Source organism: Spinacia oleracea, chromosome 1 (genome assembly GCF_020520425.1).
Source record: "Spinacia oleracea cultivar Varoflay chromosome 1, BTI_SOV_V1, whole genome shotgun sequence".
Lineage (NCBI taxonomy): Eukaryota > Viridiplantae > Streptophyta > Magnoliopsida > Caryophyllales > Amaranthaceae > Spinacia > Spinacia oleracea.
The window spans coordinates 119,570,674-119,591,566 of NC_079487.1; the positions used below are offsets into that span (position 1 = coordinate 119,570,674).

At 33.5% G+C, this 20,893-nt stretch overlaps 1 protein-coding gene across 1 annotated transcript; it reads left to right on the top strand.

Moving 5' to 3' along the window:
* The first annotated feature begins 127 nt into the window (after nucleotides 1-127).
* LOC110795100 (F-box/LRR-repeat protein 15) lies at nucleotides 128-10,856 on the top strand. Its single transcript, XM_022000079.2, has 17 exons — nucleotides 128-990; nucleotides 1,859-2,114; nucleotides 2,373-2,505; nucleotides 3,507-3,606; nucleotides 3,685-3,882; nucleotides 3,962-4,232; nucleotides 4,329-4,427; nucleotides 4,505-4,593; nucleotides 4,676-4,775; nucleotides 4,890-5,060; nucleotides 6,829-6,981; nucleotides 8,209-8,369; nucleotides 8,448-8,646; nucleotides 9,386-9,825; nucleotides 9,904-9,967; nucleotides 10,160-10,246; nucleotides 10,345-10,856. Exons 1-17 carry the CDS (start codon nucleotides 503-505, stop codon nucleotides 10,417-10,419), a joined length of 3,084 nt encoding a protein of 1,027 aa, XP_021855771.2. The 5' UTR covers nucleotides 128-502; the 3' UTR covers nucleotides 10,420-10,856.
* The last annotated feature ends 10,037 nt before the right edge of the window (nucleotides 10,857-20,893 follow it).

Below are 20,893 nucleotides of genomic sequence, written 5' to 3' on the forward strand. Positions count from 1 at the left end.
AAACTCAAATTAAAAAAAAAGGGAAAATATTTTATTTAGGTTTAAGGCAAAAAAAAAAAAACTCGATTACTAAACCGGTTGACATAGTAATAAAAGGACATGTGAAGTAAGAAGTGAAAAATGGTCCGGGTGGGAACTAAACAGCCGATCTTTTCTCTGTGAACATAAACAAACTTCTGTCTCCCATCTCTCTCTCAATTCCCCCTTTTAAGTTTTAACCCCATCTGATCTACTCTCTCTCCTCCCCCCTTTTCCCTTCTCTCTCTCCTATTCTCGCCTCTCATTTCTCTGCTTTTGCGCGGCGATCGATCTTCTGCCATGTAAATTCCTCAAAATCTGTACAATTCTTCATCCAATTCGCTTCCAAAAGCTCTCAATTTCACTCGATTGATCCCCCATTTTCTTGTTCTTTTGTTTTTCTAATTTCAATTTGCGATTATTGGGTAAAATCGAGTAATCTAGGGTTTTCTGGGAGGTCGAATTTTCGCTTTTTAGGGTTTGTATGAGGCTTTGGTGTTGCCTTCCATGCTTCGTCGGCGAGGATAGAGAAGATATAATGGAAAGTGCGAGAAACGGTGAGATTAAGAGTGAACCTGAAAAATTGATTGAAGGTGAGGAAGAAAAAGAAGCGGAAAAAGGAGAAGAAGTGCTGTCCGAAAGTTTGGAATTAGGGTTTTGTTTAGGGTTACCTGGTAGTAGTAGTGTTGGTTGTAGTAGTAATAAAAAGAGTGTCGAGGGTTTGAAGGGAGGCGGTTCAAAGAGGGATCTTGGAGGTTTTGTTGTGGAGAGAGAAAAGAGTGTTTTTGAGTCATTGGAGCTTTCGATTGGTGGCAGTCGCAGCCGGGATTTGCCGTCTCTGGATGATTGTGTTCCCCCTTTTCTAATCAATGTGATTGATTTTGGCGAGTCCTCGTCGTTTCCAGTACCAGAAGAAGCATTTTTTGGCTGTGATTTGCAGCATAAGCGTGCCAAAGTCGAGTCTAGATTTCCGTAAGTCTCTTCTCCACTTACTCTTGTTGAATTTTGGATATTGCTGTTAATGTTATGAGTTCTACATGGGCTGATGGTTGGAATTTTGATCATGATTTAGGGTTTGTTTTGAAATTGAATTTTTGTTATTGCTGCTAATTGTTATCTATTAATGGTGAAATGCTACCAGTGCTCTGGTTTGTACACCTTTTAAATATTCCCTATTAATTAGCTGGTGAATATAAAAGATTTATCTTTTACTCCGTACTTGTTTTTTTTAAAGCGCTGAGGTTAACATTAATTATATTTATAAATTTCAATCACGTAGAGGAATTTCATTGATATTCTTTTGTATTATGCATCTGTAGTGCTGTTGTATATTTTGTTGATCATTGGAGTGAGAATTAATATGGATGGGAATGGGGGATCGAGATGGGATAGTGATGGGAAGCTGAGCAGTTAGGACGATCACTTCTGGTTGTGCTAGAGTATTTAGAATGGAATTGTGGTAAGATGAGTGTAATGGTACAACTACTACATTATTGAACAATTCTTTTTGTTGGAGATATTGTAATTTTTTGCAATACTATTGTCTCAATCCAGTATTAAACTATTAATCAATCAAATTTAAGGCCTTTTTATGATTCAAAATAAAGTGGGGATTGGGGGAGCATATCATATACCTTTTGTCTCCTGCTCCTACTTACTCATACAATTCTACCTTTTTATTGAGCTAACCCATCATTCTCAAATTTCTCACATTCATTATCGCATTTCCTCTTGACAAATAAGATGTTAATTTCTTGTAAGTCGTTTACGAATTAAGATTCACTGCCAAAGTGCAGTTGAACTTTGATTGTGACGTACTCTTTGGGTGATGTTTGTTCAGAGAAACGCATTGTTCAACATATGCACCTTCATGTACTGATAATAACTCCTTGGATGCAATAAGGAGCTACCATACCTCTACAAATTCTTCTGTTTATTTAAAGAATAAAATTCAAGACCTAATACCTCCAGACATGGATGACTGTGTAAATATTGTAAGCTATAATAAAGTTGGAGACGTTATCGAGGACATTGATACTTCATACATGGATGACATGGGAATCCCGCTGGATCTTTCAGATGATCTATTGCATATGGTAATGTTATTGCTTTAAGTTCTCTTTAATGTCTTTTAAATACTCTTATTCTCTTACCCATTATATAATGTATTTTTTCTCTATCAAGAATCGCATTAAGATGTCATTTTAGTATTAGTTGTACAGTTGCGGGCTAGTTTGTCTTTCCGGATTAGCCTTTTGTCCTTTACACTGTCACATTTATGTTGTGATTTGATTTTTGTCATACTTCTTACCTTTGAGTGTCCCAGTTAATAATGGTACTCCATCCGCTGTCAGGTATTCTCTTTCCTAGGACATGCACATCTTTGCATTGCTGCAATGGTGTGCAAGCAGTGGCGAGTTGCTAGTGCCCATGAAGATTTTTGGCGATCTTTGGATTTTGAAAATCGAAGCATATCCGTGGCACAATGTAAGTTCTATTTAGACAGGGAACGAGTGTATTTTTTCAATTTATTGGTTGCTTGGTTGATAGGAATTTTCCTAAAGAATAAGTGCACGTGGACTTGTTTGGCTGACATACTTGACAATGACATAGGAAGTGGAAATTCCTAAACCCCACAAACAGAGGAATTAGCTTGGTTGATAGACTAGAACCTGGTTTCTACCCAGCTCTCTTGATTAGCCCCTCTCAACTTATGCATATACAACATATTTATAGTTAGTGTATACTAGTTTCTAGATTTCTCTACACTTGTCTAATATTACATCAACATCATCACTTAATTTTTCATTACATATATAGTCAGTGTATACTAGTTTCTAAATTTCTCTACACTTGTCTAATATTACATCAACATCATCACTTGATTTTTCATTACATATATAGATTTTTCTAAAGGAACCTAATAGTTGGCTAGTCCTCAAAGTTGAAATTCTCACGTGAATTAGAAATTACTACATCCAACCAAACAAACAAACTACTACCACTTATTCATATCTATTTTACGATGAAGAAATCACTCTCAATCTACAAGATCAATGTTTATATTCTTTTTTTGGACGTGAGCTATAATTGCTATACAAATGACTTTGTAAGAATTAAATATCGTAATAGGCTAATACAATGTGTACTCTTTAACTACTGTATTGTGTTACTGTTTTACGAAACGTGTATGCTGAAACAATTCAGTGTGATCTTTTGGTCATGTTAATTATTTGAGGTTATAGTCACTTGGTATAAAATCCATCCCCACCTATTCAAAAGTTATTACAGGGAAGCATGAGTTTCCTTTTGGTCATGTTAACTCTGATGAACTTTAAATGTTTTGTTTCCTTAATCTACTGTATTCAACATTTTAATTCAGATCCTAGAGAGTTTTAGAACACTACTTTCCAACTATTGCATACTTTTATGGTTAGTTTATGCTGATTTTAGATACACTTTTATTCTGTTTGGTTTATCTACCGCAGTGGAAGATATTTGTCATCGGTATCCAAGGGCTACTGAAGTGAATCTTTGTGGTAATCCAGAAATGCACACGCTTGTCATGAGAGCAGTTGCTTTGTTGAGGTATATTGTCTCAACACTTCATATTTGAATTTGAATTAGGTCTGTGGTTCAGGGAGCTGATTTTTTCTTGTTTTCCAGAAATCTTGAGGCATTGACCTTGGGTAGAGGACAACTTGGGGAAACATTTTTCCTTGCTCTTTCTGACTGTCCCTTGCTGAAGAAGTTGGTTGTATCTGATGCTGCTCTTGGAAATGGTGTACAAGAAATATCCATCAATCATGAAAGATTAGAACATCTTCAAGTTACAAAATGCCGTGTACTCCGTGTGTCTGTAAGGTAGTCACTTCATTTGGCTTTTTAATAATAAATTTTAACAATCGCCTTTCGCTTGCTATCTGACATTGATATTGTACAGATGCCCCCAGCTTGGTATTTTATCTTTGAAGCGTAGTAACATGGCACATGTGGTGCTTAACTGCCCTATTTTGAATAATCTGGATATTGGCTCATGCCACAAGCTTCCCGATGCAGCGATTCGTTCTGCTGTCACATCATGCCCCCTTTTAGAGATTCTAGACATGTCATGCTGTTCATGTGTTAGTGACGAAACACTTCGTGAAATATCTCAAGCTTGTGCGAATCTTCGTGAGCTGAATGCTTCATATTGTCCTAATATTTCTCTCGAGGTCCGGTTTATAAATTTTCTGCAAAATTTCATTCTCCTGAATATTGTATGTTTATTTATTTTATGTAATATTTGGTTTTTATTTTCTGCTTTGTAGTCTGTGAAGATGCCGTTGCTAACTGTTCTGAAGCTTGAGAGTTGCGAGGGCATAACTTCTGCTTCGATGGCTGCAATAGCTTTCAGTAACATGTTGGAGGTTGTAGCTTCTTTTGATTACTGTTTCTCTCTACAAATTATGGTTAGATTTACTAATTTAAATTTTCCGTGTTGCAGGTGTTGGGGCTCGACTTTTGCAACTTGTTGACCTCTGTTTCTTTAGAGCTTCCTCACCTGAGTAATCTAAGCCTGGTGAATTGTCGCAAGTATGCCCATTATCTATCAATATGATTCTGACCAGCTTTTCTCTCCACATCGGTTTAACATTTTTTGCTTCTTTTATTCCAGATTTGTAGACTTGAATCTAAGGTGCCTTATGCTGTCATCTCTTAATGTATCTAATTGCCCTGCGCTTCACCGTATCAGTATCACTTCAAATGCACTGAAAGTATGTCTTTCTAAATTAGAAATGTTTTTCTCCCCATTCGGAGGCTTGAATAAGTAAGAGATGTCTTGTGTTACTATAGTAAATATATCTGAAAGTTATGTACTGATCATGCAGAAACTAGCTTTGCATAAACAAGAAAGCTTGAATTCTCTTTCATTGCATTGCCAATATCTAGAAGAAGTGGATCTTTCCGATTGCGAGGTTTTGACAAATTCAGTGTGTGATGTCTTCAGCGACAGAGGTGGATGCCCAATGCTGAAGTCTTTGGTTCTTGATAACTGTGAGGTCTGTGTTTGAGTTCTTGTGTTGCGTGTTCTGTTGCTCGTGTCTTATACTCCCTCCGTCTCTTATTGTTTTTTACGTTTTCCTTTTTGGGTATTTCAAAATGTTCTTTACATTTCCTTTTATATTATCACATAAATAACTTAGTATTCTATCAAAATTTGTGTCCAATCATTATTTTAACCAATCAAATTCATTGGGTCATTTAATCTCTCACACTTTTCCATTGGGACATTAAATTTTTCTCATTTCCCAATATCAGAATTTTGATAAAAGTGAAAACATTATAAATAAACGTAATTTATCTCGGTTAAATAAAACAATTGAGGGATTTCAATACAAAATAATTATTCGCTAAAACACGTGCAAAATACCAAACGTCAAAAACAAAAAGAGACGGAGGGAGTATTTTATACAAGACATGGATTGATATAACTTTAGGGGTTCCGTTGTGTTTACATTTTCTGTACTGTCTATTCTAATGGTTCTTACTGACCAGTGACCACCATCTGTTGGAGGTGCTACAAAATTTCTGTTTGAAGCGGATTTTTCTTCCTAGTGGCTACCCGTTGACAATTGGTTAGAAAGAATTTGAGACTTAGGTCGCATTATCCTAGTGAAATGTGTATGTGTGAAATTATGACTGCTAGAGCTCTGTTTTTACTGCGTCTTGCTATATTGCTAATCCTATGTGCGTAGAAGATTATATGTATCTGCTACTTTGCTTGGACATGTTTATCAATCCGTGGACTATGGACCATGGTGCACATAGAGCATGGTGCACCATGTGCACCAAAAGAACACATGTGTATAAACAAAAGAACATGACACTACGACAAAAGAACATGCAATATAATATTTTACTTTTTTGTTATAAAAAATCACAATTTATTAAAAATATAAAAAAATATATGTCGATGTTCTTTTTACGTAACCAGATGTTCTTTTAATTAGATACTAATGTTCTTAAGGTGCACCATGCTCTATGTGCACCATGGTCCACCTTCTAAATTGCGCATGTTTATCGTGCTGTATTGTACTGTAGTTAATGCATGTCAGTAGATCTACATGTATATCGAAGTGGGCCAGTTTTTTCTGCTTGTAAAAGTTGTATAGTGCCTCTAGTAATCTAGTATACAGTGCTATCTTTGTAAAATTCATTTACTAACTGGTTATTCTTGTCAATTAGAGGCAGAATGCAAATTTGACAAACATCCTTATGTCTAATGCTAATCTTTGCCATGTTAAGTGAGCCTCCTTTCTTGCAATTAAGTCGACTTGTTGCGGCAAGTGCATCTGGAATCTAGATGTTTTTACATACATGTGAGAAATTTCAGGAAAAAAAAAATGTGTGCATGCATATATTCTGTCTATATATAATTGTCCCAACAGATTATGTGATGTCAGGAATTGAAGAGACTTGTAATTTTTAATTTTTTTTTTTCTTGGTGTTTTTTTCTAGAATATAAATATATTGGGATATTAGGTAAAAGATCACCTTTCCTTAAAATTAAGTGATGTGTTTACTAGTGTATGGGACAATTAGAATTAGTTTACAAAGAGATTTTTTCATTTTGGGTATTTCGGGAGGTCGGTGAAGCTATAGGTGGTTTATGACTTTATGGTTATCTGCTTATCATTCACCCTTGTATGTTCTTTTGTCCCTGGGCTTCAACAATCAGTTGAACAATATATCTTCTTTTTGTCAGAAACGATTTTATCGATGACTTTCTCTTACTGAATTACTTTTTTTTACCTTTTTTCTTTTCAGAGTCTAACTGCAGTTGGACTACAAAGTACATCTCTTGTCAGCCTTTCACTGGCTGGTTGCCGTGCCATCATAACTCTTGATCTCAAATGTCCATATCTTGAGCAAGTTCGCTTAGATGGCTGTGATCATCTTGAAATAGCTTCATTTCTCCCGGTGAGTTGTTCTTTGATGCATTTGTAATGTTATTATAATACATATTCACACAGTTCTAATCCCATCACATGTTCATATTACATATCAGTTTGTATAATGGCAGGAACAGTAGTGTAATATAATATTGTATGAATAATCAGTTGAGAATTGACGCTTTGAGCAACTCTACCATCTACCTAACGCTCGTTCTAAAATCAGTTGACTGGCTTATGCTCAACTGTTATTCATTTAGTTCGACTCTATCTGATTTTTATTATATTACCCTATTTGCGGAATATTCAAACATGTACATTACATTAGCAATGTATTTACTATATAGTAATGTTCAAGCATGTACATTGCATTAATATGAACTGATAATCTGATGTAATAGACTAGAAGGTGTAATAAGATGTAGTATAACAACATATTATCATATGCGTACCACTGATAAATTCAGTGCTTGGTAATCAAAGTAATCTCAGAGGAATAACATTAATATTTTGACTACCAAACACCGAGTTTCAGATTTTCAATATGATCCACACCCAAAAATAGGAATAATGGGATCCGTAGGGTGAGTATAATGAACCAAAAAAAAGGAAAAGGGAAAATCAAATTCCTGGGAAATGTTTTCCATCAAAACAAACAGAGCCTTAGTGTGAGTCTGAGGGGTCGTTTGGTTCACTTAAGATGGAATGGATTGATATGGATTCAAAACCCCATACCAGCTGAAATTTGCTTGGTTTAATATAGGAATGGATTCCATATCTCTTCTTGATGTTTGGTTCATTTACATAGGGAATTGATTAGAGATTAGATACTTTTAATACTTCCCCACAAATATAATAAGAAAAACCCCCAAAACAGAATTTTTGTTTATAATGGTGTACAAAATGTCAACCTGAATAAAGGACCTAGGCTGTAGAAAATTAGAAGCAAATTACAGCAATTCAATACACAACTAAAGATCATAACATCATATTAAATTAAATTTCTTGATTGGAGGTATGAGTTGTCATTTGATTTGTAATGGTCAAGATTGTCAGATGGTTATTTCTTGATTTATTTGATTTTTCTCGGGACTTATTCAACTTATCTTGTCATGTAGGAAAACCTATTTCTTGTTGGTTACCAGTTTACTTAAGTCACAGGACTTATCTGGGGATTTGGGGTTCATGAATTAACAGTAGAGTTTCTAGCAATTAGGATTAATGATGAACATTGAGTTTAATGAAATTTCTGCAGGTTGGTATGCGATCGCTGAACTTGGGCATATGTCCGAAACTGAGTGCTCTCCATATTGAAGCACCTTGCATGGTTGGTCTTGAGTTGAAAGGATGTGGTGTATTATCTGAAGCTTCAATAAATTGCCCTCTTTTGACATCCCTTGATGCATCCTTTTGCAGGTGATGTAGAAAACTTACGTTTGACGTTTATCATTGTGGGAAACTATATCTTACTTCTCACAAAATTTGTATTTGCAGCCAGCTTACCGATGATTGCTTGTCTGCAACAACTGTTTCTTGTCCTCTTATTGAGAAATTGATTCTGATGTCTTGTCCCTCTATTGGCTCTGACGGGTTATCTTCCTTACGTTGGCTTAAAAATCTCACTTATCTTGATTTGTCCTACACTTTCTTGATGGATTTGCAACCGGTTTTCAGCTCCTGCTTGCGACTTACGGTAAACTTTTCAAACATAAATTACGAGTTACTCCAGTTTGTTATTTTTATATGCAGAGTTGCAGACATATGGATGTGGTTGAGTAGCTTTTCTTTGTTGCTTGCTAGATCTTTATGTGCTGGTGTTTTCCTCCATGCGCATGAGAATTATTGTTGGTTATTTTGTAGAAAACCCCACCCCCTAGCCCCCGGAAGTTGGCGATTTCCTGATTGGATGTCACAACTCTTTCAGTCCTCACCCTGAAAGGAAAGAAAGAAAAACTTTAAATATTTGGATGCAAACTGGTCTTTGAACTTAATGCAAGTTTTTCTTACACCCACCCACATTTTTACACTGTCTCTCCTACTGTTTCCTATTACGCTCCACTCACCTTTTCTCACAATTTTCTTAAAAACAGAGGTAGTATTAAAGATTTAAGCATGACAAATGCCTAGTTATGGGCCACCTATGTAGATGAAATTTATTTTGGGTTAAATAGATAATGATTTGTGAAGCAATAAGTGTATCTTTTAATTACTTTAATTTTTAAAGGGTGCCTATTTGCTACTTGGATTAAACAGAATTCCTCTCTTCAAAGTTCACCAAACACTTACTGGTGCCCTATTTGAGGGGCACTGCACATTTTACACAGTGACAGAAAAACTTCCTGTGATATCTGAACTTTTTAAGTTTTTTTACACCCCTCTTTAAAGTGTTTGCTAATGCCTTGGTATCCCTCTCTCCTTTCTGGGTGATGTAGGTTCTGAAGCTGCAAGCATGCAAGTATTTGGATGATTCATCACTGGAGGCTCTGTATAAGGAGGGTGCTTTGCCGGCATTACATGAGTTGGACTTGTCCTATGGGACTCTTTGCCAATCTTCCATTGAGGAACTGCTAGCTTACTGCACACATCTGACTCATGTGAGTCTGAATGGCTGCAAAAATATGCATGATCTCAATTGGGGATTCACGAAACTATCAGGCTATCAGACTCCATTTGTTCAACATACGATTGAGCCTATTGAGCTCCCTCATCGCTCACTTGAGAATCTTAATTGTGTTGGGTGTCCAAATATCAAAAGAGTTAATATTCCATCTATAGCCCAATGTATTCATCTGTCATCATTAAACCTTTCTCTATCAGTGAATTTGAAAGAGGTTGATGTTGCGTGTTCCAATTTGTGCTTCCTTAACTTGAGGTATGGACTTTGTTGATCTTTATTTTTTGTGTGTGTCAGCATTTAATCCACTGATTTCCTGCTCCTGCTATTCTTCAGTAATTGTTGCGCACTGGAAATTCTGAAGCTGGATTGTCCAAAATTGACCAGCTTATTTCTCCAGGTAAGAATTTTGGCTGAAAAGTCATGTTTACTGCTTATATTGTGCAGAGTCTTTATTCATGTGAAGTTTTTTTTTCCTTTTTCGGATGGAGTAAAAATTAATGGGTATATTTGGTTGAATTATTTGAATAATGATGTATATTTGCTGATTTTTCCCCTTGATTGTTTTGGGCTATGGTGGGTGTTCTGATAGTCCTGCAATATCAACGAAGATACTGTTGAATCTGCAATATCTGGATGTAGCATTCTGGAAACTCTTGATGTTCGCTTTTGCCCCAAGGTTAGCCCTCCAGTCTTTCTTGGAATTATATGAGTGTTTGATTTTCCGTTTCTTGACTGTTTTGCTTTCCCTATCTTTCCTGTATCACAACACAACAGTTCTCGTCAGCGGCTGCTAACAAATTCCGGGCAGTATATCCAAGCTTGAAACGTGTCTTCTTCGGTAGTAGGTGATCTAATTAATTTATTCACGCATCGATCGTGTGTATGCCCTGACGCAGGGTTCTGTCGTGTGGTGTGCAATTAAATGAATATGGCCGTCCCTTGTATTGTTGTGATTTGGTTTATGTAGCTTCTATGAGCCAAGGCCCTCTTGTATTGTTGTGATTTGGTTTAAGCAGCTTCTATGAGCCAGTTTTTACCTTGTCCGTTGCGGACAACACACAATAAGGCCCTCTTTTATGTCTACTATTTATAGGTTCTAAATATGTTAACTGTTACAAGGGCTGGTTCCGGAGGGGTAAATCTTGCAGCGGCCTGATCCGCTTGAAGCCAGTTACATATTGTTGTGAAACAGTTTGTCCTGCCTGTCTTTACAAGGCATATAGCTAAGATATAATCTTCTTTTATCATTTTAAAAAAATATAATAAAAAGTACAAAATCCTTTCTATTTTTGGTGTTTTAATTCTTACCCGCTCTGCCTCTTTTAATTCTTACCCGCTCAGCCTCTTTTTATTCTTTATGTATTCCGTTTTTGGTGTCATTTTAATTTTTACGTTTTGAATATTTTCTTTTATATTGTAGATTTGTAGACATTGAATCTCTTACACTTTTCAATGTCATATTTTGGATAAAATTAAAGTATTATCAAAAAGCGTAATTTGTATTGTTCAAATAAAAATAGGAGAAATCTTTATCATTATTAATTAATTGTTAAATCGTGTGCACACATGTATATTTTGCTGAATGTTATTAGGTTAGATTACGTCGAAAAACTTGGGTGTAAAAAAATTAAGGGTTCCCTATCTCCCCCTTTGCTGAATTTTGAGTGGTTTAATAATAAACAGGTTAAATATGCTCCTATTTTTCACCTTTTGTTGGTGGTGGATTATCTCCTCTTAGTTTTCTATCAGGCCACATGACACTTATATAAATCAATCCTTCCCAGTTGTGTAGGAGATGGGTAATGGCCATGTCGTAATGTGGCATGTGGGCTCGCAGTTTACTAATTTGTCATACTGTCTTTTACAAGAATTTGTAGGATTTTAAATACTCCGTACTTTGTAGCTAAAAGTCTCTTATGCCAGTCTTAATTGTGTTGAACTCTGGACGATATCTGGACTTGTTTATTTCGTATTAGTCTTCTTAACTCTTAAGCAAGAAATAGGATGTGAAAAATAATGGCCATGTATTCTTTGCATGTCTTTGTCCTGGTAAATGTCCAATAAAAGTCCTTTAAATTCAGCAATTTTTGTTGAGTGGGTGTACTTTGATGTTTGATGTGTGATATGTCAAAGGAGTGGTATGAGTGGTCCATAGACTATTAAGGCCAATACCACTTTTTATTTTTTATATTTTTACAGTACATATAGTTGGGACTTGGGAGTGTCATCCATCCTTGATGGATTAGCATTACTTATGTCCTTATCTTTGTTTCTTAGCATTGGCATCCTAATAGGCTATAGTCATACCAAATTACCAATAACCAATCCTGGTGCAATTATTCTTCTGTATAGGTAAGAAGAATAAAAGGAACATTAGGAGTTCCGGAGTCTGGACTAGAAGAAGATTGAAACTCGGACAATTTTGAAAAAGATTAAAAATGACCTACATATTACGTAGTAACACATTAACCACACTATTCATTAGCGAATGAAGAATAATTTCACCATTAGAACAATTTATTTAAAACTTTTTTTTTGGTGTTAGCACCCGCGGTTCACCCTTTGGGCTAATTCGGATTCGGAACGAGTTCTGAGTGGATAGGTTTCAGTCCCCTCCCAATTGTTGTTGCGGGGGATCGAATACGGGTTCTCCCTATCAAGTTCAGCCTCAATCACCACTGAACCAACAAGTAATTGGTACAATTTATTTAAAACTTGACTAGGTTAAACAAGACAATTGATCTTCATATGATTTTTCTTTTTTCTTTTTTATCTGACCATTATTGCATGGCTTACTTCATATTTGGTGCTAACTTCATATGTAAACAAGTTGATCATTAGAACAATTTATTCAAAATTTGACTAGGTTAAACTAGTACTATAATTTTTTTTTTTTTTTTTTTGTTTTTTTAATCTAGACCATTGTTGCATGACAAGTTAGTTTGGGGGTAAGTTTTTTTCCCCCTTTGATTGTGTGATGACTCGAGTCCATTGTTAATGGAGCCTACATATACTTTACATAGTATTGTAGGAAGTATTAGTAATTTTCGATGGGGACCTTTTTCTAGTCAACTAACCTATTATGACTCCAACTGTCAAAGAGTAAAAGTAACAAATAGAGACAAAAAATTATGTCCCCCCCTTCTTCTCTTTTTGTATAATTAGTGTGAACAAAAAGGACCACTTCTAAATAATACTCCTAATATAAAAGGCCAATTACCCAATTAGAAGAGGAAAACAACTAATGGCTAACATTTAAAGAGGGCCAATGTTTATTGTTGCTAGTATTTGGAAAGGGAATTTTTGCATTGTGAGGGGAAATTTGGGCTTGAGACGCCGGAGTTAGGGTTTTTGAATTAAGATGTGGGGGTATCGACCATTTTTCAATTAGAGAGCAGATATGTCATTAAAATAGTTATTTAGTCCGTATTAATTTATTTTTTCTAATAAATATAAGGTATAAACGTCACAAAATTGGGTGGTCGGTCGCCCACCTTTAAGGCTTTAACACACCATGGCTCCCCTTGAGCCTATTGTAGATAACTAGATATAAGTACTTGTATTTGGTAGTGTTGGTCTTAGAAAAAGGCCAATTTACTTTATAGAGAGGGATTAATTCTTGGCCTCAAATAATATTCCTTTTGAGTTCTTTCTACGAAGTATATATTTAACCTTTAATATTTCCAAAAATGATAACAAAATCTTTTGAAAGTATGAAGTAATTAAGGCTTAGGAACCACAAGAATATTGCTTTTTTTTATTTAGCTAGAAGACGACTAAGTTTCTGGATTTTGCTTGTTTCGTTGTCCTTCAACGTTAAATTTCCTTTGGACTTTGGTTTAAGTTCAAATGACAGATATTGAGATTATTGACTAGTCTCATTTGCCAACTAAAAGTAAAATTGCATGATATGTATTGATCATTGATGTATTGAGCAGTGACGGGTCTTAAGTAGTTGTACGAGGGAGATCATCAGAAGAATTAAACAATATAGTACATAATATACTTCTATACAGATTTTAGGGTGAAGTAACTAGACAAATTTTATACAGATTTTAGGGTGAAGTAACTAGATACATTTGTGAAAAACCACCTTATAAAATTGTGTTTTTGCCAAAATTGTCTTATCAAAAAAAATGTTGTAAACTACCTTCGTTTCAAAATGATCTTTACACTTTCCATTTTAGTTCGTTTCATAATGTTCTTTATACTTTACTTTATTTTATTTTTGAACATGAAAATATATTACCTTACCCCACAATATTTACAATTTTCACTCACTTTCTATTACTTTATTCTTTTTTTTTTCATACATTCACATTTTTACGCATTTCTCTTACTTTATCCATATTTTATTATATTCAACCAACTTTATCATTTATGTCTTAATATTTGTGCAAATATTAACTGTAAAGATCTTTATGAAACGAAGGTAGTACCTTATAAAAAAGTTATGTTGTAAGATACGTACTACATTTTTCCAAATTTTGAAGATTGACTCAAAATTCTGGGATTGACTTTACCATATGAATCTGATGTTCCACTTAATTACCTTTTTCTCATTAGATACCTCGTGAGATACATCTAGTAAAGCGAATCAATGTTCATAATCATACGAAAGGTAATATCGTACAACGTAAAATTTTGGACAACTTTTGTGTAAGGCCGCCTTACCGCAAAGATTACCTTGATTGCTTAACTAATTGGTTTCATTGCTTATTAGTTTTAGTGCTTAACTAATTAGTTCAATTGTTTAACTAATTGTTTCATGTGCTTAACTAATTAGTCCATGTGCTTAACTAATCGATTCCATTGCTTAACTTATATGAACCAATACGGTCTTTTGTGTAAGATCCCTCCTCCCCCACTTAAATCCCAAGCAAATTCTTGGGATTGGATTCAAACCCTACACTATACTAGAAAAAAAGGGAAAGCTCACCGCTTAAGCCAACCTCATTTCCTACGTCTACATGTATCACTTACTATCTATTTGATTACCTAACTATATTCACTACAAAAAAAATCATTTTATAGAGACGAGGGATTTCGTCTCTAAATAGTCCAAATCCGTCTCAAAATGATGATTGGAGACGGATTTGAGACGAAATGGGGTGTCTCTATAGAGGGCGTCTCAAAAAAATATGAGACGGAATTTTGGCAAGTCCATTACAAATTTGAGACGAAAAGTTTGAAACTCTATATACAATCCCATCTTAATTTTAATTTAGAGACGAAATTTTAGTAATCCGCCTCAAGTTTGAGATGCTTATAGTTTCCGTCTCAAATTCCGTCAATAATAATCCATAATTTTGTAGTGATTATTACCTTTGTAATTCCGTTACAATATATAATTAAACAAATAGTAGAAAAGATTAAACCCGCTTGCTATTCTGTGTACAATATGCTTAATCATTTATTCAACATAGAGCTACTTAATTGTATATACATACTCCAACGTCTCGGAATATTCACTCCACTTTCATTATGAAGTCGACCTGGAATATTTACCCCGTTTTATAAATGACATAGTTTTTCTAATTTTATATTGTTTCTCACATTAAAAAATCACCACCATCCTCCACCGGCCACCTCAAAAAGTTGACACGTTTCTCACTAACTATTTAAACAAAAACACCCCACTATCAACTACTACTTAATTAAATAATACGGAGTAAGTCAATTAAATTGACTCAAACTCAATCCTGGTCAAACTGAAGCAAGTATTCCGAAACGGAGGGAATATATGTCTGTATGTAAAGCACATCAAGTAGCAAATTATGTTTCCTCCGACTCAATAGGCCATTCAACTCCGACTCCCCGGTCCCCAAGAAAGAAATCAAATTTTAGACAGTTTATTACGGAGTACTTTCTTCTTTTAAACGAATTCTTTGATTTAAGAGAAGATGTGATTAGCTTTATGTTGTATCTTACTATATATAATTTTTTTTCCTTCTAAAAAGCCTATATGCGAATGTCGGCATTTATGAGATCAAAATGTTTTGAGACAAAAAAAACAAGAGTCGGAAAAGAAAGTCTAGCAAAATTTGAAAAGTATTCTGCTTAATTATGCCATACTCGTACTATCCTAAACAAAGAACACCAGCTAACGTCCATGCATGACACGATTCCCATGGAACGTAAATCACACTTTATTTTGCTTTTTCTTTTTATTTTTCACTTTTTATTTTCTTCTTTTTGCATGGATTTATATCATGCATGTTACGCCATTTCATTGGTTTATTGCTTCTTACGAGAAATCTGTTTTAATTTAATTTAATTTTATCATAAAAGCCATTCAAAATCATTTTACCTTTTTTCTCTACTTTTAATGCAACATAAAAAGAGCTTATAAAATTTTGGAAAAGTAACAGTAAGTTAGAAAAAAGAACAGAAAAAAAGGAGTAAAAGTATATTGAAGAAATCGAGTAGATTTGGTTTAGCTGTATTTTGCATGGTTTAGCCCTAAAAACGGAAACCAAGGTTTGAAATCAAAAAGTTTAATATGGAGAGTCTAATTAAGTGTTCCGCATCTGATTTGTTCGACTATTATCTTATCAGACCGTCTAAATTAAATGTCAAATCATGCTCAACAATATACTCCACTAATTAGATATAGAAGATAAATGTGTGCTATATGGTTTCATGGTTTGACATTATATTACTCCCTCTGCCCCTTAATACTCACACCCGTTATGACTTTTTGTATTATTTATATAATTCACTTTAACCCCTTTTTTATTTCTAGTATATGAAAACAAATGTTAGTATATAATATATTATTGGCTTCATCTTAATATATATTTTCAAAATATTAATATTTTTATAAGTTATGATATGTAGTTAAAGATATTGGTGGTCAAAGTTGTGCATTGACAAGCGTGTACAGTCAAAACGATGCTAATAGTAAGGGACGGAGGGAGTAATAAACAATCATGGTTAGAAAGAAGAAATTATACAAATTCTAAACCTCTAGTTATAATAGAAGATAAAAGTGTATTATGTGATCGGACAATTAATAAACAATCAAGATAGTACGGAGTATAGGGTTAGAAAGAAGAAATTACATAAATTCTAAACAATGTGAGAATCTGATACTCTATCCTTAAAATGCTCAAAGAGATCATGCATAAAGGTCATTTGGGGTTGCTAATTGCTAAAGTACATGAGATTAATACCATATTATAATTAACCATTTTTGGTCAACATTTTACTAGTCCTTAGTACTTCGTATAAAACATGACATCTCAAATATATATGTACAACATATTCACATTTTGAGATATCAATAATTCCAAAGTTTAACCTAGCTAGATTTGACGGGACAAAGGATTCATTCAACATAATCCAATGAAAATGACCAAAGACTTGAGAAGCCACCAATTAACCTTCAAAAGCTTTATGCCACTTGTGCAGTTGTGCTTTGTGTTATTCCTAAAAGCCTTTTGTTTTATTTTATAAAACCAAAAAATAAAGTCTTTTGTTTTAGTGATGGTAATAATCTTGGGCAGTGTTAAAAATAATGAGTAAACGAAAAAAAATATTTAGAAATTGAAAAGAAGTAGACGACGACAATGTACACCAACGTCTTTGTCCCAAAATAATTTGGGTCAGCTAACATAAACCGTCATAAAAAAAACGTTTGTGAACGCGAATTGAAGCATGAAAAGTAAAATATTATGTTAAAGAGAGTCACTTTGTATCTTTTATAGTTGGTCCCCAGGCTGGATGAAGGAGTAGAGTTGCGGTAATAAGTTTGTGGCAGCTAATGTAAAACCTAATTTAACCACATCTTACAAACATGAACTAAATTTTGACAAGAAGAAAATAAAATATGAATATAAATAACTTGAAAATTATTTCTTAGACATGGTTATTGTGTAGGTCGGATCAAAGTCGGTGCGGATGAAGCGGATCGGGGTTATAAAAAGCACTATAAAGTAGGTGAAACAAATTGAGGTCAATAATGGGCAGGTCGGATAATTACGGAAAAAAAGGACTAAGGTGCGTACAAGTGAATACATATTTATACATACATTTTTTTTTCTTTTTGCGTTCTACTCACTTTCCGTTTATGATTGTTTTTCTTTAAACTAGTCACGTGGACTCGTTCGGTATCGTTTTTGGTTTCCCGTTTTCTGTTTTTTGCCAAACTAAAAACCAAAATATGAAAACCACAAAAGGTAGTTTCCAGTTTTTTGTTGTCAGATTTCAAAATTAACATGATTGACTATTTTTTAAGTTGATAATTCAATCTAAATCATAGGACTTACAAACCAAAAACTCGAAACTGACAGTGATACCGAACGGGGTTCACCATTTACCATTTTACCTTTCTTACCACACTATATTCACAAAATCACAAACATTTCAAAAAAAATCGGGTATACGTGTACTCACAAACTTATAGAATGACGGTTCTCTTTCTCACTCCTACTCTTTTATTTTAGCTTCAACGTACCTTCCAACTGATTCTATATAAGAATCGATATATACTTGAGCACCTAAAGCAGTTGTGACGGCAATGAAGTGAGGAATATCAAACTCAAACTTCTTCGGAGTCGCACATGAAGGGTAAATTTGAGTTTTGGATTCTCTAGAGTTTTAAAATAACTCTACAAGGTAGAGTTTGAGAATATCAACCATTGAATAAAAAATCAATGGTTCATATATTATCTTTCCAAAATTCCCCCTAATTTTTTCAATCAATATGAGCCATTGATTTTAAAATATATGGTTTAGATACAACTCTACCTTGTAGAATTTTATTAAAACTCTAGAGGATCCGAACTCGTAAATTTGTGATTTTATTAAGGTAACTTTTGCAATTTTTTTAGCATGACTTATATAGAGATTAGAGAATAAGGATATCATTTATAAATACACTAGTTTAGGGCCCGTGCAACGCACGACTACTACTAAAATTTATTTATTTTAATAGTAACTAAAAGACTTGTGATATTAGAAAAACATGAAAGTAAAAAGGATATATGAAAAAGTATAAATTCAAAATTGTGTAAAAAAAATATTCAAATGAACTAAATTTGCATATTACTATACAAAGTTAAAAATTATAGTCGTTTACTTGTATGTAGAACGATCTACTAACGTTAACCAAACCCGAATGACTCAAGACTAATTTTCGAAAAGACCCGATCATAACCGAGTTAGTCAAATACAACATATTTTAAATTGAGTAAAATCTTGATAAATAAACTTATATGTTAGTCTACTTACCATGTATTATTATTTTAATTAACATTCTTACTTACCAGTTACCATGTATTATATTATTAATAGTAGACTAACATTAGAAGTTCATTAATCAATATTTTTTATATTTTTGATCAAATTAAAAAGTTATAATAATACATAAATAAAATTATATCATAAAGGAAAAAATAATATTGATTTAGATTTCCTCCAACAATATATTATGCAGTACATATCTATGGTAATTAAAATATATTTTTATCTTAGTTTCCTAAAAAAACGTAATGTAATTTATTTATTTTAAAGTAAAAAAATAAAAAATATTTTGGCGGGAAAAAATCGCACCAGGAAATGACACGTGTCATTTCTGGTGTCTCTTTTAGTATATAGTAATAGATGGGTAATTTTTCTTTTTTACTTTATACTCCCTTTATTCTTTTTTGATTGCCGCATATTACTCTTTCGGATATTACTTGAGAATTGAGATTGTTTCATACCTTAAATGGATTTTTTTTTTCACTTGTTATCTCTCTTCTCATTGGCCCATTTTATCAATCAACCCCACATTTTACACCTAATTCTTATGTAGTAATAAAGTAATTTTGGTTGTGGCGATAAATAAAAGGGACGAAGAGAGTGTACCAAATAAATCGCACTACACAATAATATTAATTGTAAACTGGGGCATCATCTAGCAAAAGCTCAAATGTCATCGTATGACTTGAAAATATTCACGGATAATATATTGTAATAAAGTACATGCAAATAGTAAATGTCAAGAATATTTAGGAATAACGGGGTAGTATGAGGTAAAAGCTAAAAAAAATTGTATGGTTGACACCGAAATGATTTAGTATGACAATCTAATTTACAATTATGTTTAACAATCAAGAACACTTTCAAGAAATAATACTGAAGAAACTAAAGGTGGAGAGGAGACAAGGTTACTGTGGAAAACCCGAAAACCAGGAGAAAAATTCACCTGCATCTCCAATGGTTGTAGCTAGGGACTAGCTTGAAATTTATAAAAGCTTCAAGCTAATAGCTAGACCATTGGAGTGAAAATAACAAATTAGCTTGGCCAAGCAAATTAGCTTAAACAAGCTAATTTGCTTGACAATTAGCTCTCAAAATTGCCAAATAATAAATTGGCAAGTGGACAAGTGAGACAAATTTAAATAACAAGCTAGTTGCTAGTCATTGGAGCATAAATTAGCTAGACAATAAAATAGCTTGAAAGCTTATGTGGCATAACAAGCTAATTGTCAAATTAGCTTACCGTTGGAGATGCTCTTATTCTATCACTATAGAGTATTTTTTTAATATCAATGATGAATGAATTAATTGAAGATTAATAAAAAGCATCAATTGCTTAGAATTTAATGCCCCCAACCAAACTCTTTCAACATTAACCCTAGTTCTAAGTGTTTGATTATGTAAATTGCTCATAAAAATAGAGTACAACAAATACACATGATCTAGCTAAATACCTTATCCAACGCTCCACAATAAGCCACGTAGGGAGCCCAAAATATGGAGAGGAAAAGATGGGCCTAACTTAGATCAATATGAAAGCACAAGTTCCACGCAAATTTTTGGCTATACCCGGGTACAGCCAAAGTTGGCTGTACCCCCATCCAAAACGATGTCGTTTTGTGTTGTTTAAAATGAACATTAATATACTGGTACAAAAATGAACATTTACTATTTCAGAAATGAACATTTATTTATTTATTTGGAATGAACATTTACTATTTTGGAAATGAACATTTATTTATTTATTTGGAAATAAACTACAAAAATGAACATTTACTATTTCGGAAATGAACATTTATTTATTTATTTGGAACGAACATTTATTATTTTGGAAATGAACATTTATTTATTTATTTGGAAATAAACAATATAGGCGCTTGTAAAAACATAAAAGACCAATGAAGTGAACAATTTCATTATGAACATTAACCATATATTTATTGTGAACAAACAAATAAACAAGAAAGAACAAATAATTCAACAAAAAAGAACAAACAATATAAAAAAGAACAAAAAATTCCAGAAAAAAGAACGAACAATACAACAATTATGAACAATTTTATGATGAATTTTAAAG